The sequence below is a fragment of the Ambystoma mexicanum genome, chromosome 5q (assembly GCF_040938575.1).
Source record: "Ambystoma mexicanum isolate Mex_15411 chromosome 5q, UKY_AmexF1_1, whole genome shotgun sequence".
NCBI classification, from domain to species: domain Eukaryota; kingdom Metazoa; phylum Chordata; class Amphibia; order Caudata; family Ambystomatidae; genus Ambystoma; species Ambystoma mexicanum.
This window is the reverse complement of record NC_090933.1, coordinates 1,237,667,500-1,237,687,606: the sequence shown is the minus strand read 5'-3', so window position 1 is coordinate 1,237,687,606 and position 20,107 is coordinate 1,237,667,500. Positions and strand designations below refer to the sequence as shown.

General features: G+C 42.2%; 1 protein-coding gene across 4 annotated transcripts in view; it reads left to right on the top strand.

Moving 5' to 3' along the window:
- Positions 1 to 16,771, top strand: part of LOC138497972 (ly6/PLAUR domain-containing protein 2-like) — a 248,132-nt gene extending 231,361 nt beyond the window's left edge. For all 4 annotated transcript variants that reach the window (XR_011278677.1, XR_011278676.1, XM_069621746.1 and 1 more), the window contains exon 3: positions 13,099 to 16,771. Coding sequence is in view for 2 of the 4 variants with exons in the window: in XM_069621746.1 (XP_069477847.1) it covers positions 13,099 to 13,199 (101 nt within the window). In the remaining 2 variants the exon portion in view is untranslated. The remainder of the gene's footprint in view (positions 1 to 13,098) is intronic.
- Positions 16,772 to 20,107: the final 3,336 nt, after the last annotated feature.

Sequence of the window (20,107 nt, the reverse complement as noted above, 5' to 3'; positions counted from 1 at the left end):
CCAAGGGACCACTACGGTGGTGATAGTGCACGGTACAAATGTTCTTTAACATTAACATTAACAAACATAACCGTATTACACTGTTTACATTTGTGACGTCATTTGCGTCATCACGCAATGACGTCACCACGCACGGCACGGCGAAAAAATGGTGGCCATTTTGGAAACACACGGTCGCAGATACCTCTAGGAACGTGGTGCAGTGTCTCATCCAGCACTTTGTAAGTATTATTTATCATTGGGGACTAGCCATTAAACTATGGATAGGGTTACACGCTATTATTGACTGCAAAGAAGGGGTTTAATGCCCTTCTTTTCAGATATGATCCTGCATTACTATATGGGAGTTTCTGAATCACAATTTGAACGTGTAAGAGATGGAATATATTAACATCGAGAAGATGGGGTGAGTGACCAAATCCATATATTTTCTTCCATCAGTTTATACTTTCTATAACAGATGGTTGAGAAATCACACCTAATCACACACACGTTGTACATTTTAGATCTGGCACTCTATCCTAGAGGGAGAACTCTTTGGAAGTCTTCACCAGACAAACCTTGGAAACTCTATTTATACCCACAGCAGGGTAAATGAGTCCACACAACATACATTATGTTGTTTTCATTGCATTTAGATATGTCCTGCTTATATTCAATATACCTTCTTTTTAACAGAAGTTCAAGATTGATATGGCAAATAGCATAGGGACTTCCAGTACCGGACTTACCAGGTAAGCAGGTAGGACTGGCATTCCCACACATTCTTCTTTAGTTGTGTTTAGTATGCAGATCATTAGTTTATGAACAAACACCATTATAATCAGGGTCATTTTTTATTGATTAGTAGCAGAATCTGCGAAATTCGTTATTACTTCTGTAGGCGGTCAGAAGACTTGTTTATAAGCAACAGATAATAACAAGTTCAGCAAATCCAGACATTAATGGATGCAATGAAGTTTGACAAGTTCGGCATAATGGTTATACTGTTTTCTAAATTGTTTATAGAAATTGATTAAGAAGATGTCCCCCCTGATGAAAAGAGAACCTCTCGAAATGCGTTGGGACCTAATCTTTTATTTTATTATGTTTTGTCGACGTATGTTGCTTTACAATTGCATTAAAAATACTTGTTTTGACTAAACTTTAAGAAAGGGTGAAAAAAGTGTTTCATAGCTAGACATTGGGCCTCATTACACGGTAGGCGGTAACCATGGCGCTATTAGCGCCATGGTTGCTGCCGGTACAGTACCGAGTCCGCCTTGGTGGATGGCGGAATTACCGCCCTACTCCAAGGTGAGCGGGGGCGGTAATTCCCCATTCACCAAGGCCCTTCCCCATTTTTGCCCCCATAGGGCATAATGGGAATGGGGAAGGTGCTAATTACGGTACCGCAAATTGCAGTACCGTAATTAGCTCCGAGGTCCCTTTGCGGGTCCCGTCCTTAACGCCTGGAAAAACCAGGCGTTAAGAGAGGACCCGCAAAGGGACCTCGTAGTAAGGCGGTAAGGGTTTACCGGTAACGGTGCCCTTACCGGTACCGGTAAACCCTTACCGCCTACCGTGTAATGAGGCCCATTTTCTCTAATCTTTTAATAAATTGTTAAGCTTTTCATTTGAATGCAAGAAAAACATTGTTACCCATATATTTACGATATTTGGTGTTCAGCCCTAGACAGTGTGCAGGGGACGGGAGTTCCCCAGTTTGGGAACCTTTTTCTTTTTGACCCGTATGATGGAGGCAGGCTACTATTAATTCTGTGACGATGTTATGCCAGTGTCAAAGTGGTATGTCTAAAGAGTGAAGAAGGCCCACCGGTCTTTTATGTTCGGAATTGACTTGAGCACAGATAGGACAAGATGTCATATATTCTCGCACTTGTTCATGTAATCCCAGCCACCCAAACTGTCAACCAATGAGTTTGGCAGTAGCCCTGATTCCTCGATGGCCAGCCAAGGTCGAGTCTTGCAGCTGAGAAAGACAATGTTATATAGAGCTCCGGTTGGGATATAAAACTGATCATCGCGGAACAGTAGGCCGTCCTTCATGCTGCTCAAAGGTTTGTCCAACATGGTTGGAACCTTGGTATCTAATGCGATTTGTCTTTGAACTTGGTCAAGAATAGGTTGAATCAAAGCCAGAAAATGTGACATGGGAGACAAGATGAAACCAGGCAGTTCAGCGTCCCCATTGGTATTGAAGGAGTGGGCCAGACAGAGCATCTGCTTGCTTATTCTGTGACCCGGGAATGTAGGTCACAAAAAAGTTATACTGTAGAAAGAAGAACGCCAATCTTTCTCGTCTTCCGTTGCTATACTGCTGAATCCAAAGATACTGAAGGTTGCAATGATATGTGCAGACTTCCACCTTAAACCTACCACTGAGGAGGTGTTGACGCCATTCCTCAAATGCCACCTTGATGGCCAACAGTTCCTTCTCAATTATCGAGTAATTCTGTTTGCTAGGTGTTAGTTTCCTGAAATAGAAGGACATCATCAATTCTTAATGAGTTATTGGGTCCGATTGGAGGATTACGGTGCCTACATACTGTTCTGAAGCATCAGCATCCACAATTTAAGGTCTGATATTGTCTGGATGTTACAGGATAGGGGCACTAATACAAGCCGACTTGAGATCCTGCAGTGCCTGTTCAGCTTTATGGTTCCATACGAAAGATTGTTTTGTTCTCATTATTTTGGTCAACTCAAGTGTTTTCAAAGCAAAGTTCGAGATATAACCCCTGTGATAGCAAAAACCACAAACCGATGTAATGCCTTGAGGTCCTGGGGTGAGGCCCATGGTTGAATAGCTTGCACTTTCCTGGGATCCCGCTCCACATCCTCAGTGACAACGACATACCCTAGGAACCCTATTGTGGTCTTGTGAAATTTACACTTTTTCAGCTTGGCCAAGTGATGGTTATGCCGCAAATGCTGTAGAACTTTAGACACATGGGAGACTTGTTCCACAGGGGATGCAGAGAAGATCAGGATGTCATCCAGATACACCCACACTGAGCGGTCGATCAGATTGGCAAACACTGAATCCATAAATCGCTGGAAGACTGCTGGGGCGTTGCTGAGTCCAAAAAGCATCACTTTATACTCGTAATGTCTGAACAGTGTTTTAAAGGCAGTCATCCATTCATGCCCTGACTTTATTATGACCAAATGGTAAACACCCCGTAGGTCTAATTCGGAGAAACTCCGCGCCCCACGTAATGATTCCAGTTTATCTGTTATCAGGGGCAATGGGTATCGGTCCTTTATGGTTATATCATTGAGCAGAAAATAGTCGATCCAGGGCCGAAGAGTGCCCTCTTTTTTGGGGCCAAAAACAGAGGTGAAACAAGAGGAGACTTAGAAGGGGCTGTCAACCCATGTGAGAGACAGGTTTCTAGATATTTCTTCAGTTCGAACTTTTCTGTCTCTGTTAAAGAATACAGACATCCGTCAAGCAAGACATGGTCTGGTACCAGGTTTAAGTCTTGCCTAAGAATCTGTGGGGCGGTAGAGGAATAGTCTCAGGCTCCCGAAAGATGTCTTGAAATCGTTAATAGACCTCTGGCAAAGACAGACATGAAATCATTTGAGTCAAACCAGTTCCATGAATGGTTTGTGAGATATCTGGTGATGAATGACCATATGAAGAGGTGCAACAGTGGGTGGTGCAGTAGTCTGAGGGAAATATCATGACACGAGTGGTCCAACTGATGCTGGGATTATGAGTCATGAGCCAAGGCAACCCTAGTACAATCGGGTATACAGGTGATTTGATGATATTGAATGCCAATATTTCATGATGTTGGTTGATCCCCAGCAATAAGGGCAAGGACTGCTGGTGAGTTAATGGTGATCCGTCGATAACCTGTACTTCAGCATTCTGTTCTTTGGTTTCCTGACATATGGAAGAAGACTTTACGAAATCCCTATGCAGGTAGTTGCCTGTTGCACTACAATCCAATAATGCTGTGGCCAGTACAGTTTCCAAAGGTTTAGTGCCCCAGGTAAGATTAACCAAAAGGCAGAACAAAGGAGCCTGTGACATCGGGGATCCGGTCATCTCAAGATAGCTTTTCTCTAATTTGATAGGGCCCAACCTCGGCTTCCCATCCTTAGGTTGGCCTTTCAGTTTTCGGACGTTCTAGCAGGTTGTATCGGACATGTCTCCAGCAAATGTCTGAATCTCCCGCAATGTATACAAATCCGGTTAATCCTCTGACATCGTCTTTCGGCTTCAGTCAGGGGGCCACATAAAGCTCCAATCTGCATTGGTTCTTTGGCTGTTTCGCATTGGGTAGATGCTACGAATGTTGGTGGCTGTACAGCCCTTGTGTTGGGATAGGAGCGGTCGGATCGTTTGTGTTCTGTTTTTCTTTCTGTCAGACAATGGTCGATCCTAATGACTTGGTCTATCAAGCCTTGTATGGACATATCTTCAGGTATGTGTGCTAACTCGTCCTAATATTCATCCCACAATCCTCTCTGAAATAAGGTTAGTTCAGTGATTTCAGGCCATAATGATTTGATGGCTAGTTGTTTAAATCGACTGATGTAGGAAACCACATCTTGGGTGCATTGACAGGGTTCCACTACCTGACTATGTGTAGTAGCAGCTTGATTTAAGTGATTTAAACACATTGAAAAAGGCTTTTTTTCGAATCCGGCAAGGTCGTCAAGTAATGGACTTTGTGATGACACATATGGTATTGCCCGGGCCAATGCATTTCCAACAAAATGGTTTTTGATGTCCCAATTCTGCCTTTGTTGGTTTAAAGGTGAGAAGGACTTAGCATGAAATGAATGGTGCAGTGGTTACAGAACTCTGTTAGCTTCCGAGGATCCCCATCATACTTCACAGCACTGGTCTGACCAACTACACTCTCAGTATAAACAATAGATGTTGTCATAGATAAGGTCCCTTGTAACGTGGCATTCTCAGCTCATAATGCTGGTACCTCTGTGCGTAATTCCTGTAGTTTGTCTCTTCATTCCTGCAAGGCCTCCATCTATGGTTCGGTAGAATCTGTCAGGCATCACAATCTGTCGAGGTGTTCCCCCTGTGATTCCCGTTTACCTGATTTCTGGCACTGTTGACAATCCAGGTTAATATCGGGGAAGCAGTGTCCATCCGGTCCTGTTGAATATGTAGTGCAGAAGCCCAACTCCTGAACCAAACCAGGCGATGAGAACCAGCAAGGGACAGAAAGCGATACCCCAGCACCACGAAAGAAAGTCCCCCACGCTTAACGTGATGTCAGGCAGTGCAAGCACTGAATGTGGGAGACCGGAAACAGAGGATGGACATGCCAGAAAAGCCAACAAAGGTAATTAGAATAGATCCCTACACCCAGGTGGCTGGTGCAGGAAAGCAAAGAAAGGAACAACGTCCACGCTGGCCAGTCAGGACAAAAGGGATAAGGTAAGAACCCCTAGCAGGGTTGCGAACAAGAATGCAAGAGAAAACTGATCAGAGCTTCAGCAGCGGTTCCCCTCAGGCGAAAGAGGTTGCAACCCACTGGAAACCATGCTCGCACTGCTTATGTGCTCAGCTGTTGCCAATGGTCGGAATCCACTGGTGTACTGGTCGTCACTGGCACCAGGCAACACTAGCCGAACTGCGCATGTGCAGAAAGCCGATGCCAGCTCCCGGTGCCTGCGCAGCGCACCCAACATGGTGGTCCCCAGAGGAGGAAACTTGGTGGGCTCTTTGCGTGAGTGATGTCACTGTGGAGATGATGCAGTCATTAACCTGTGGCATTTTGAGCGAAGTTGTCATGTAGGTAGTGCACCTTTAGCCTGAAATGTGTTATGGTGCAACATGGTGCTGCGGAGGTGATGCAGGCACGGTGCCACCCATAGGGGGGTGCGGTAAAGGGTATATATACAGAAGCAATGCTGGAGAGAGGTAAACAGCGCTCTTGAAGACTGCAGAAGTCTGTTTGCACAAAGCCAGCAATACCTTGAATCATGAAGCGCTACAGCTACTACACTAAGCATACCTCAGCGGTCGATGCCCTGAACACAATTGAAAACTACTCCAGCCTGAAAAGCCAGAGAACAACAACCCCTGTAGCTGATGTGGAATCGCAATACCTCATTGGTACTGCTATGGATTAAGAGGTTGATCTGAGTCCATGGTTTTTTATGATGAAGCTTGATGCTATGATGTCACCTGTTTCCCATATCAAAGCTTCCGCTGAATGCTGAGATGGTGTAGATGCCGTTATAACCAATGCAATTACACAGATGCAGACTGCATTGATATGGATAAGTCTATAAAGACTCTTAAATCACCCTTGTATGAGGACCTGGGTTTTCTGGACGAGCTGTTCCCAGAGGTTGCCATGTCCTCAGATGCACTTGGAGTGTCCTGACCTGTGCAATTCGGTTAGTAGGAAAGTGCGTGGGTGTCTGCGTGAAGTATGGGTAAAACATATATTCAATAGTTAAAGTTATTTCTCTTTGGAATTGCAGAAACAGTAGATAAAGTTGACATGCTAAGGAGCCAGCGGTCTTCATTCAACACCATCAATTTTTACTGCGTTTTTGTTCGAAAATGATCGAAAGTCCATCAACCCAAAGCCGCAATAAGTGTATGAAATGTCTCTGCTTAAAATGCTTTGAAAGTTCTGATGAAGAAGAAGGGGAAACTATGACCCTTTTGGAGATCTTAACTGTTCAGGCTTTTGCAGCCTCTGTAGTGAAAACATGGCTGAAACATGATTATTACCACTGGTGTTATGGGCATAAATACGATGACCCGCAAGAGGATGCTCATGAATGCCTGCAACCACAATACCACGCTAGAGCAATGCGGCGGATATGTTTTATGTTGAATCTGTATAAAGTTTTGCAAATGCTTAAAGCGATCTATAATGGCATATGGCATGTGCCTACATGATAGTGTGGAAAATGTTTTATCAGTCCAAGGGAAAACAATCAGATCTTTACAGGTGACCGGCCCCGTGGTTTTCAGAAACCATACCATGTAGCCCGATTAATGAAAAAAGATTTTGTGACCTCTGCCTATTTAGGAAGACCCATAAGGGGACCCGATATATCGAAAATTGTTTTAAAGAAAAAAAGAATGTACAATGAACTCGCACCTTATATGTGTACATTTGTTTCTAGTACAACACTTGAATCAATGTGTGTAGAATGTAAACTAAAGCCAGGACATGTAGGTGTGTAAAAACTATTATACGCTATGCTGAAAGAGAGAATATCTGAAATTGTCCCAAATACCTTGAATTATCCACGGGTACCTAAACCCCAACGCAAGCGTCCTTGTAAAAGTGTAATGTGTATCAGAAACACATGTACCAACACTTGGCGGCCGGTATTGGATCAATACTGGCATCTGTATGATGTGAACTCTCTATAACTACATCTTACGGTGGCATTGCAGCAGCTCCTGTATGTACTATATGAACACTATTTCAGCATTAAAGGATGTTTATTACAGGACCAGGAGTTGTATGAACTTTTAAATGCTTCAAGTCTCTTTTGCATGCAGAGTTATACTCATGGGAAATGGGTGGGGCTGTACAACACCATTCATAACCCTGTAGAAAAAATATCACAAGTGGTAACGATGTGTCAGAACGTACATGTACAATATCCGTAATAAAAATAAAATGTCCTTCACCAAGCACGCCTCTTTCTTTTTGTTGAGTGCTTCAATGGATAACAACTCTCATTTATGAATGTATAAAAGCTATTATGATAAAACTGGAATTGGTAGTTATGGGGTGTTGATGCTCTTTATAGAAAAATACAATTTGACAAACAGTCCATCACCTGCAGAGCTGTCAATGAATGGCTATCTTTACAAGAGTCATATACCCTTCATAAAAACACTAGAAAACACTTTAAAAAAAGAATCACCATGGTATCTGACTGACAGACAATGGCAGGCAGATTTAGTGGATATAAGCCCTTTTGAAAAGCAGTACAATGGTGCATGTTACATCTTGACGGTAATAGATATTTTTTCAAAATATGCTTATGCAGAGTTATTGAGTGATGAGACTGGTTCAAGAGTGACAACCGCTTTCAAGCATGTCTTCAGTAAGGGAGGTGTGGCAGCAAAATTACAAACCGATGCAGGCCAGGTGATTTTAAATAGGCCCCACCAAAATCTTCTAAAACAACATGGTGTGCATCATTTTATAATGCACAATGAGGTTAGGGTGGCTATTGTTGAGCACTTTAACAGAACCTTGAAATCTAAACTCTGGAGATTTTTCACAGCTAATAATAGGAATCGTTATGTGGACATATTACAGCCTTTAAAAGATGTGTATAACAAAAGCTATCACAGATCTATTAAAATGATTCCAAATTCTCAAGACTCTCAAGGTTTAAATGTCAAGACTGCTTTGGTTAGAAACATGCATACGATCCCAAAATGTGAAGTACTTGTATTTGCAGAGAATATCAAATACCCTGTTGGATGCCGAGTTCACAAATGCTTGACAGTACTTCCAGGAGTACCTGAGCAGTTCGAGCAGTTAGGCAGGAAGGTCACAGCCAATGTGGACATGAAAAATGGCCGAGTGATAAAGACTGTGACAAGGAAATTCAGGACTTGGGGCAATGAAGATTACTTGCAAGTGATAACGACATTTTCCCTTGTCCTTCTTCCTCCTCTCAGCTCTTATTGGCAAATAAAAACAGCAAAAGAGACAAAACTGACCTGAACAATTCTGAAGAATTGCAGACAAGCAAAGGAAGCAGTAACCAGAACCTTTTAATAATGACAATCACCAATGCAAAACAAAGTGGAGAACTCTGACATCAAAAACATCAACCTAATCTTCAACAGCCTGTTACTGGTTACAATAAATAAAACTGGAAAATTGTGGGGCAGGTGGTGCTCAGTCTGCTCAGATGTTGTGACGAATCACAGGAATTTGTCCCTTCTCCCCAAGGGGGACATCCCCCACCCCTTTGAGGCTAGGGAGGTGAGACCGTTCCTCAATACCCTACCTAGTGGTAGAAGCAAGTGGGACCTCACTGAGAGAGACTCCCCCTGTGGGGAAAAGAACGCCTTTTCCTGTGAGGGACTCGCAAAAGAGTCTCCAAATTTCACCTTTCAACCATACCCCACAAGGACTTGTGCGAAGAACGAACAAATATGTGTTATTGTGAAACAGAAACTCTGGTTATCCCTTTTAAGGAAGAATTGTATTTAACTGAGACCAAGATGATGAATAATGCAAGACGAAGGGCTTCAAGAGGTTGAGGGGGATAGCAAGAGAGACAAAGGTATACCGGGAAGGCCCATGGCTATGTCACTTCTGCAAGGGGAGGAGAATGGGAACTCCGAAAAACCAGTGAGATACAAACTGGCTGTCGAGACGGAGTTGAGGTGGTGGACGTGCAGCGTCATGTCAACTGGAGGGAGAGAGAAGCAGCAAGCAGTGGAGTGGCCACGGAGAACCAATGGTGAACTGGAAATACTAGTAATCATGCCAAGACTGCTACATGGCTGAGACTGTGCAACAGACCAGTACCTGGGAAACTGAAAAGCCATCAGGAAGGAAGATACAGAGAATGAGAGATAGGAAGAGGAAAAGGGCTCGGACGAGCGAAAGAAAAAAGCGAAGCCAAACTAAATGATACCAGGTGACAATATCCCCAAGAAAATCAGGTAACAGGCAAAACAGGAGACTTTCATACTCGTCCCAGTCAACCTAATGAGAATATACCAGTCAGATGAAGAGAAGTGAATGAAAATCATTATATCAACATTTATACTCGTCCTAGTCAGTATAATGAGAATATATCAAGGAGAGAAGTGATTGAGAATCTCGGGAGGATAGCACAGGGGCAACGTGCTCACCTTGGAAGCAAGATGACACAGCGCAACTCAGGTTCGATTCCCAGGTCCGTGCTTAGAAACCTCTGGGTATTAAGTGCGTTATAAATAACCTATCATATCAATCATTATAAACATATTTCTACTCATCCAAGTCAAGACAAGCAGGAAACAGCCTGGAAAATACAAGGAGTAAAAGAAGAGCATTATCAGAGTACTCGTCACAGTAGAGATAACGAAAATACAATAGTGATAACAAGATATGTAAATGGGAATCATTATGAAACTATTCCGACTTGCCTCAGTAAAGACATTGTGAGTGTAATCCAAAAAGATAAAGAATTGGCGGATAATGATTTTGAGAGTAATCATACTTCATACTTCAAACATCATTATCCAATAGAGGGAACATGTGAGAAAAAGTCCTAAGAGTAAGGATAAAGGCACATATATATTCAAGGATATATACCCTACAGAGACTGAAAACCGTGAATCAAATAGAAGAGAAAGAAACCACAACAAGAATCTCAGAAAGGTTGGATAACTCCACCCTCCTGGGAAAAGGGAAGAATACATTTTGAAAATAGAATTAAAGTAGAAAGTAACCAACAAATAACAGACACTGACAAGAGAATAAATATCAGTACAGAACCAAGGAAAGAGTTGAGAAGAGCCAAAAGTTCAATGAGGTGCTTAAAGAACTGTGTTAACTAATTAAAGAAGTGACAAAGAACTATTTGAAGATCAGTTATTGAATATATCTTTGTGAGGAGCAACGACCCAGGAGGAGGGAGCCATTCTCTTGTCCTTAGTTGTTACGATAGTGATAAGGTCAATTAGGGTTAGTTTGGGACAGTGGACAGATTCTTTTTAGACATTCACAGATGACTGGTGAGCACCTTAGTTAGTTTGTTAGGTGGGGAATACCCGCTAGAAGTAGAAAGAGATATGCGTTAACCTTTTTCTTTAATAAATACACATTAAGAAATGTCTGTGTCCTTTTTCTGACTCACCACAAATGGTGCCAGCGTGGGATCAGTTCCAACTGATAAAAGTTGGGTAACCTTGCTATATACCAGGCAATTCCTAAGGTAAAGGCCCTTACAGTAGCAAGCACAGAATCCATAGGCTTTAACCTACAAAGCAGTGCTGAAATTGATGTACCACCAGGTGAAAGGTGCCTAATCCCCACTGGGTTAACACTAGCCCCTCCTAAAGGAACATACATAAGACTAACCTGCAGATCAGGGTTAGCATGGAGACATGGGCAAGATGTTATGGTGGGAGTCATCGATCCTGACTATGGAGGCAATGTTAAAATCCTCCTGCACAATCATGGCAATAACCCATCCACAGTAAAAGTAGGCCCTAATAAAAGAGGATGAAACGTTAGGCCAGGGCCTTCATGCACTCGAGAACAGGTATATGCTCAGCCCTCTGTCAAGTTGGGTATGTCTATGGAAAAGATGCACTCAATTATGAATTAAGCCTACAGACCTCTGTGTGCTTAGTAAATTCCGGTTCAAAATACTGTGAAATCCAACTGAACTCAAGCTCCAGGAGATACAACTGCATCACTCCCATCTTGATCTCGCACCGCTCTCTCGCTATTGAATCACACTGCATAAGTGAGACTGCCTGCTGCCCTCATTCTCACTAGTTGCTCATTTTCTAGCCCCTGTAATGGTGTAACATCCTTTGCAATCCCTTTACCCGCTGTGGGTTTTCAATGGTCTGTCCGTGGACCCTTCCTATTTACCCTACACCTCATCCCTTGGCAAGCTCATCTCCTCCCTTGTATCATATCTTTACTGATGACATCTTGATCTCAAACCACTGGCTTCCCATGGACGTATTCTGCATGCGAAGGACTGCCCGCAGGCCTTCCAAGCTTCAAACCACACTACCATACTCAACACCTCAGAGCGTTTGCAAGCCCCAAGTTGTAAAGGGGTATCCTGGCTGGAAGAGCTGGTCTTCTATAAAACAAAAACATACATACAATCCCTAAAAGAGTGTGCCATTGGCCTTTGTAGCTGTGCCCTAACTGAGCTTCAGTGCACCCCAGTTTACAGAAAGAACTAAAAACCATGTTATGCAAAAACAAACATACAGGCCCCTAAGCAGAGCTCTATGTCATATGGGGACACCAATCTAACAACAACCGTAGTCTGTACGCACAGTCGCATCATGGCATCCGGTCATACAATACCTGCACGTGGTTTGACTGATCTCCCAGTGGAATAACTTTGCTGAAAATGTTGGGGTGTGGGAGGACATGAAATCTAAAGGAAAGGGGCCCCTGCCAAATGAGGGGGACAAAATGGGGTGCAATAAAATTTGGGGAGGACACATACCCTTGTCCCCCCTACAGTTACCTCCATGTGATCCCCTTACTTGTGTAGTGTACACACAAGCCATTAACTTTATTTTCAAGGTTTGACAGAATTGCCCGCACGTTTATAAACAAGAATATGGAAAATAGGTTTTCGAAATTAAGTTTTATTGGCTATCAAATAGCCTTTTTTGTCACTAATGTACAAAGTTAGTAGTACTTTGCCAGCTGGGCTAGAGGCATCCAGAGTGTGCTTGGAGAGATAATTGGGGTCAGTATATGTCAAGTGCAAATACTGTTGGTGTTAGCCATGTGTGCATAGATCACACTAATAACAGAGCACATTTAAATGGTAGGCATATATCAGATGCGTGTTCCTATGTCACATGGGTGGTATGCAATTGTGTACGGGACATGGGTGGTAGCAGAAGTGTTTTGAGAACTTGTGTACCATGAGCATGTGTGAAATACACAAGTGGCCCTGGGGTGTGTGTGGAAAGCACAGGAACCTCATGCTGGGACAAATGGGCACATTCCTGTCCGGAATGCATGCATACAATATTCTGTGGCCGTTATGTCTTACAAGTGGAGTAGTTCCCGATTTTGCATGTCTGCTCTTGTGTGTGTGTATTCTCTAAACAGAGGTCATTGATTGAATGTATCAGTGAAGGCCTTGGTGATAGCATGTGCCATTTTTTCACAGGGTGGGTGGGAGAGTCTTATTAAAGCGTACGTGTCCGCTGCTGACCTTGAAGCAATTCGTTTTCCAATTTTGTAGGTTTTGATGGAGAAAACATGGTGGAATTTCATTCTATGAATGTACACTATTATTGCATTTTTTAAGATATACATCAAAGAGAAACATAGATATCAAAACAATGTTGTGATGAACCTTAATTTTTCGTATCCTTACTATTTCTTTTTTGTCTGGTTCCAGGTTTTCCATTCCAGGGCAATGAGAGTGTCGTCCGGATGTGTGCTGACATCTGTAAAGAAAGTTTTTCAGAAGACATTGGAGTTTCGAACCCAGTTTTCTGATGTAACACTGACTTTTGCAACAACAGAGGAGTGTACAACAGCGGTGCCGAATGTACAGGCAGTGGCATGTTCATTACAGCTTCCATGGCACTCGTGTGTGCTCTAAGCAAAATAAAACTGTGATGCGACTAGAAATAAAGGAAACTACCTCCTGCATGGTCCGTCTTCCTTCAGGGTTGCCGCAGCATTGCGGACATCTGTACATCTCTTCAAGGAGCACTGCGTCTTTAAATAGTGCTTACCAAATGGAGCCGCCAAAAAGTAATCTTCCTGTAACTCAGACACTTTCTTGCAACATCGCCTCCATGCCCTTGGGCTGTTAGTGTGCTTTACAAATGTAACAAATAAATAAATAAATAAATAAACAAATAAAGGCGAAGACACAGAACCCAGGTTAAGCGTGACACTCTACTGCATGGGTGCCTACAAGTATCCCCCTACTCAGAATGTTTAGCTAAGAGATGCATTGGCCTTCTTTGGGTTTTGCCTCTAGAGACAATAAGAATTTGGCATGATCTGATTGATCTCAGTGAATAACCCTGTTATATTTTTAGCATAAGAAATGAGGTGATATGTCTCAATTTCATTGTAAAAAACTGTGATTTGTTATTTCAAGGTCATATACAAAACTGATACACACTGAAGAGCTTTTAGGGAGTCTAGCCTAGTTTCTTTTAAAGACAATCGATGATGCAATGGGGATAGAAGTTTTTTCCCTGGGATGTTCAGGGAGGGGAGAATGGAATCAACAACAGACATTTTTGTTTTTTCGAGATAATAAATGCAGGTTCCTCATTAAATGCCAATTATGAATATCAACACGGATCCTACAGTAAAAAGTAAAGGAAGAATGAGCGCACTCTAGTATTTACACAAAGTATTGGTGCTTATTAGTGACTCACAGCCTCCAGTCATAATGTAAATAAAGTAAACAATATAGTCCTGCAGGAAGCCTCTGTAGGAACAGTGTAGCACATGCTGAAGGGCATATCTTCGCTTCATTTTTTAAAAAGAATATTATTAAGAGACAAAGCTGCAAACACATTTTAAATTTAAATCAAATCTTAATTCATTGACTCATAACTAAAAAAACATAGTGTGATATACAATACAAATGAATTGAATCACAGTTCATATCACATTTAACAGGAGCGATTTTGCACAAATCATTGAATACAGAAAACATTGTGTGAATGTAGTTCATTCACAAACAAAGTCAGAAAGTGTAAACAAATACAAAGAACGTTGATATTTAGAATCTAAATGCAAATTCATCCTTAGCATTTATTGAAATTCATTCATGATAGGTGTTCTGAAATATATCACGACACATTTCTGGAAACACCCTTCATCAGGAGAACAGGCACCTCCCTTCTTGAGTTATCTAAAATGTTGATGTAATACTATAATACTCTATTGTGTAATATATAATGTCAAGATATTAAAGTTGTAAAGAGAAGCAAATAGGAAACTCAAACTGTTTTCCAAGGATGTGGCTATGTGGTATTTACACCATCATAAAATTAATGGGAATTTGCACCGGGCAAAGTCACATAGGATCAGGTAGACTCTGATGTAAAATATAGCCCAACATGTTAATAAACTAATTTTTAAAACAAAATATTAAAAGATAATATCACTATCAATACTCCATATGTATTATTACAGGAATGAATAAAGCTCTTATATCCCTGGTTAGTTCATGCCTTCATATGGGAGAAAATCTTGTATTCCAGGGAAATCTAGCGAATGCATAGAATTATGAAAAATATGTCACTGATCAGTCCATTATAGTAGAGAAACATATTATCTGCTACAGTTTTTCAACAGCTAGAATAATTTTCCAAACTCATTGTGGTAAAGTGGAACAGTAACGTGGCATTCACCCTCTGATTCAAAAAGCCATTCACTTGGCAGGCCACGTCTCATAAGCAGAACGTTCATATTTCTCACGTACTGTCTATGATTACATCTAGTCAGTTGGTATTACAGAGTAAATGGCTACATTACGAGCACTATCTTGGGAGTACACAATCTACTACCTGTAGCGTAATATTTAAAGTATAGTGTAGTTTACATCATCATGGTCTGTAATGTAAATGTCTGTAAAGTTCAAGGTGAAAGGTTTATAGAATATTTGGAGATATCCAAAACTGGGATGGAAAAAATAAAGTGGCTGTAGAGTTAAATTGTAGTGTAATATAATCACTGAATAGTCAATATTGCAAAACTTATCTGATGAATTTACTTTTGTTCAAATCATCATACAAGTATCACATAAGTTGCAGTGAAAGGCAATACATTGTATTAGATATTGTTCAGATAAAACAACCCAAATCCAACTCTGAATCCATATACATGGGGGACAGCAATGACATTTTATGAATCCAAAATAATTCTAGTAATTTAGCTACGTTTCCTCCTCTTACAGGAAGTCTTACAATTTACAAAATAACAAATTGCATTTGGGTGACTGTATGATTGATTATGTTCAATGAAATGAGTAGCCACGGGAGATTTCAAATTGTGTAATCAAATATTAGGCGTAATTTGCCCATCTTCACTTATCTTTATGTGTGGTAATTCCAATGTAGGAAATGCCACAAGGGCATTTAAGACCGCAGGTGACCTTAAAGGAATCAAAGGTAGCATAGCTCCATAAGGAGATTCATTTACCTGAGTATGGGTGTCGTATGCATGTTCCTTTGATCACATCCTTGCAGTGTGAGCTATTCAGGCAGGCATGTGCTCCCTTCATTTTGGCATTTACAAAGCTATCAGAACATAATCCTGCTTTAACTATCCATTTTCTCAATGAAGTGTTGTTCCGATATGCAAACATTTGAGGATTAGGAAACACTTGTGAAGTTAAGTTGTCGTATTGGAGGATGTGCCAACTAGAGTTAATGATTTTCTTAACAGCCCGGCTTTGATATCAATAAGTCATAACATAAACAAGATTATTATTCATCTTAGGTTGTTTCAATTGTAGTAAGGTAGACCGCTCCAATGTAGAGACTCTTTTTTCAGTATCTAACAAAAGAAATTATGTATAACCTCCAGGCAAAACGTTCTTGCATAGTTTGAGATGTTATAATTTCAGATTTTCTACAGTAGAAGTAATTCTCTTGGTCCTTAAATAATGATTAGAAGGTATGCTCCGATTGTTGTACCATATTGGGAGGATGGAAACTACTGGCATGTAGTACTCAATACTGACCCTTCATCGAGAACACACTGCACACAAAAAGAGTCTCTTTGCATTAATATCAGGTATTCTTATCAGCAAACACTTTTTATTGGCCATTAAAGGAGAAAAGGCTGACAATCATGTTACACACAGTTCAACTTAAAAAGCCCTTAAACATCTCAATTTGTTGCAAGGCATTTGATGAAGATTTTCCTTGAAATGTACTACTTGGATCGATTTCCAACATTGAATCATCCCCATCCTCTTGTTTCCTCATTTGCCGTTTTTTTTAAATAACATGCTGTATTATTTGTTTTATTTTTAGTTTCTGTAAAGAATCTGAGTTATTAAGCAAATAAATAAAATGATTTAAATATTGAAACTAGAAATGTGCCTTGTTTGTCAAATAGGAGACCTAGGGGAGCTTCACGGTCATGACCATAGGATCCTGATAGAAAGAAATTCACAGGTACTTGTCCCACCACTAGCTTTTTCAGTGGTAACTTTTATAAATGTAAAAGATTTCTTTAGTACATAATCACACAGTTCCACACCCAGGCTTATTGAGCGAGTTGCTGTGTCACCATGAGACTTAAAACCGTAGGAGAGTAGGTGAAGCAATTAGGACTGTGTGCTACTAAAAGGATCTGATTACTTGCCACTCTGCAACGTGATAGCTCTGCTTCCTTGAGAGAAGTTTGGTTTCATTTGTGAAAAGTATTCACTAAAGGGTATTCTTCTATAAGACATCTATAATCTGTAGTCATCCTGCACACTTGGTAAGCAGTCTTGGGGCCTGTCTTATGCTTGGTGAGTGCCTTCTTTGATTCTGATCCGTTTTTAGCATGGTTATGGGTGCCTTTTGGAGGGATTTGTGTGTATTTTGTTACCTCTGTCCTGGTGGCTTTCTCGCCCTGCTTCCCTCTGCCTTCACCCATTCACCTTCATCCATCCTCAGACGCTCCCTTCCCACTCCTCCCCTGTCCATCCTTTCCACTCTCATTAGTCAGCGCACTTCTGTGACTGGAACAGCAGCATTTCAGAGGCCCTTCCAGGGCAGCTTTGCCAGGGCAGACACTGGCTAAGGGCCACGAGGCAAAGTGCAGCTACCGTATAAGCAGATCCACTCTATGTTTTCACATGTTTGCCTGGGAAGCCTGCCGCAGTTAATCAGCAGCGACTGATAAGGTGAGTGTAGTCTGGGCGGGGAATACAGCCATTACTGTACTCGAGTGAAACCCCACCACTCTTACTACCAAATATCGTATACATATGCATTTGGCCTAAGATGTACTAGGTAGCCATATCTTGCATTCTGGAGGCAGTAAATGTGTTACAATAGACACACTAAGAAGATTAGCAATGCGTCTCATTTGGATAGCTCTGTGACGATTAGCCTTGCCTCCCATTTAGATAGAATTGTGAAAATGAGCTATTCATCACATTTGGATAGATTTGTTTAGATTAGCCTTGCCTCACATTTAGATAGATTGTGAAGATAAGCCATGCATCACATTTAGATAGAATCGTGAAGATTAGACGATGAGAAGGACTTTGAGCGTACCCAATGTACTAACCACACTGCTCATGCTCCCCTCCTACACAAATCCCTCGTATTACACATGCCCATGGGCTAGCCATTGTCATGAACCATCGCCTGCGTCCATTCTGGACTTCATGGTCCCTGACCCATAGAGGACTGAATGCAGTAATCCTCCCAACATGGCCGCCTGATACGGAACGCAGCCTGCCAGTCTTTGCACTCCACGCTTTGCACACTACTAAACAGACACGCCCCTGTGGCGCTTCGCGTCTCAACGCTACCACTCGCTGTAGTTGGACGAGTTCGCTCGGGGCTTTTTCCTCACTCCTGTTTCCCAGTTCCTTGAATCCCCCTCCTTCCTTCCTTCCCTCTAATTTACCTCCGAACTTCCTAGATTTTCGCCCACGCTCGAGTCACGGCGTTCCGTGCCTCCGAGTCCGGACACTATTCCTTACTGGTTCCGCCCTCGACTTCTGAACGTATCCTGGAGTTGAAACATCTTTCTCATGCTGGAATCTGAAGACCAACACACAGGCTTATTTAAATCCCGGACCGTGCGAAAGAAGTCACCAAAGAAGGTCACAAGAAAACAAGAAAACAGGTGAGAAGGGGAGAGACTTGTGACAGCCAAACTACACACAACCACACACCCAACATAACTAACATTTGCATACAACAACAATCCTAGGCACTGGACCATACCCCCACGGACACACCATGCCAGTGTCCACAACCATAACCTTACATACCAGTCAATTTACACATAATACACACAAACACCCACCCAACATAACAGACATTCACATCCAACAAACACCTTAGGCTTATGGATACAACAAGCCAGTGCACACAATCAGCCCATCTGCAACCCAACGCACACAGATGCCAGTTTCTCCTGGTTCTGGATCTAGCCTATCCCACTACCCTCACTAACCAACCCACCCTTTTTCTTGCAGAGTCACGTGAGCACCTGGAGACTGCCCCTGGGAGGTAGCGGTGAGTGGTATATGTTGCGAAGTGACTTGGAGGCTTAACTTAGCTTATATATTAGGTTTATTCAAGACACTTCAGTTACAGTTACATGGAAGTAAATACAGGAGTATGGAGTATTATCAGCACTGGCCCCATCACCCAGGCAGGGGAGCTCTAACTGCCTGCCTCAGTACGGAACCCTCAGATCAGCATTCCATCATTCACCCAACAACATTCCATATGACATCACACACTCACATATGGCAGATCAACACAGACAGTCACTATATAACACATCTCCCTCCTTTTCCAAAGCCACACACACACGGGAAGTCACAACGTAACACATCTCCTTCCTTTACCAGACCACACATGTACAAATCAGACACAACAAGATATTTCTCTAAACCCTTCTCAAACACGCATCTAATACCAAACCGAAACAGACACATTCACAGCGACACAACACCCCTCACCCATTCAAACATCAAATATACTCAGCCTGTTGGGTGTGACCTACTTAGCCAATACATTAAAATACTGCAGAAGAAGCTGAGACACTGGCCAGGCATCCCCAAACCCATCTGCGTACCCGGTGAATGACCACAGTCAACCCAATGCAGAATTGATAGAAACTCACATGCCACACCCCACTAATTTGGATGAAACACAGGCTTAGACACAACTACACATAAGAAAATATCACTACAGAGGGGCTACCTCCTTTAAACAATTGCGGGAACAATATGACATGGTACTCATCCACTGAGGTACCTGTCCTACTCTACACGGGCTGAGGCGCTACCTCACGCACATCAATATGTTCCACAAACCTGAGGCGCTATCTCCCTCATATACACATCTGTCCATTCACATCAGAGGCGCTTTTCTTGCTAACACTAATAGAGACACCTACCGGAGGCGCTAGCTCCCTTATACGCACTTATGTCCATGCACATCAGAGGCGCTACCTCTCTCTAATACTATACTTCGCATAAACCTGGAGCCGCTACCTCCCTAACATACCCTAGTGACACTCACCTCAGAGGCGCTACCTCTCAAAGAAAACCTATTGTCACACTAACTGGAGGCGCTACCTCCCTAAAATACCCATTGAGCCACACTCATCAAAGGCGCTACCCCCATCAAACGTGACCGACATATCAGAGGCGCTACCTCTAAATACTACCACAGTGTCATTCA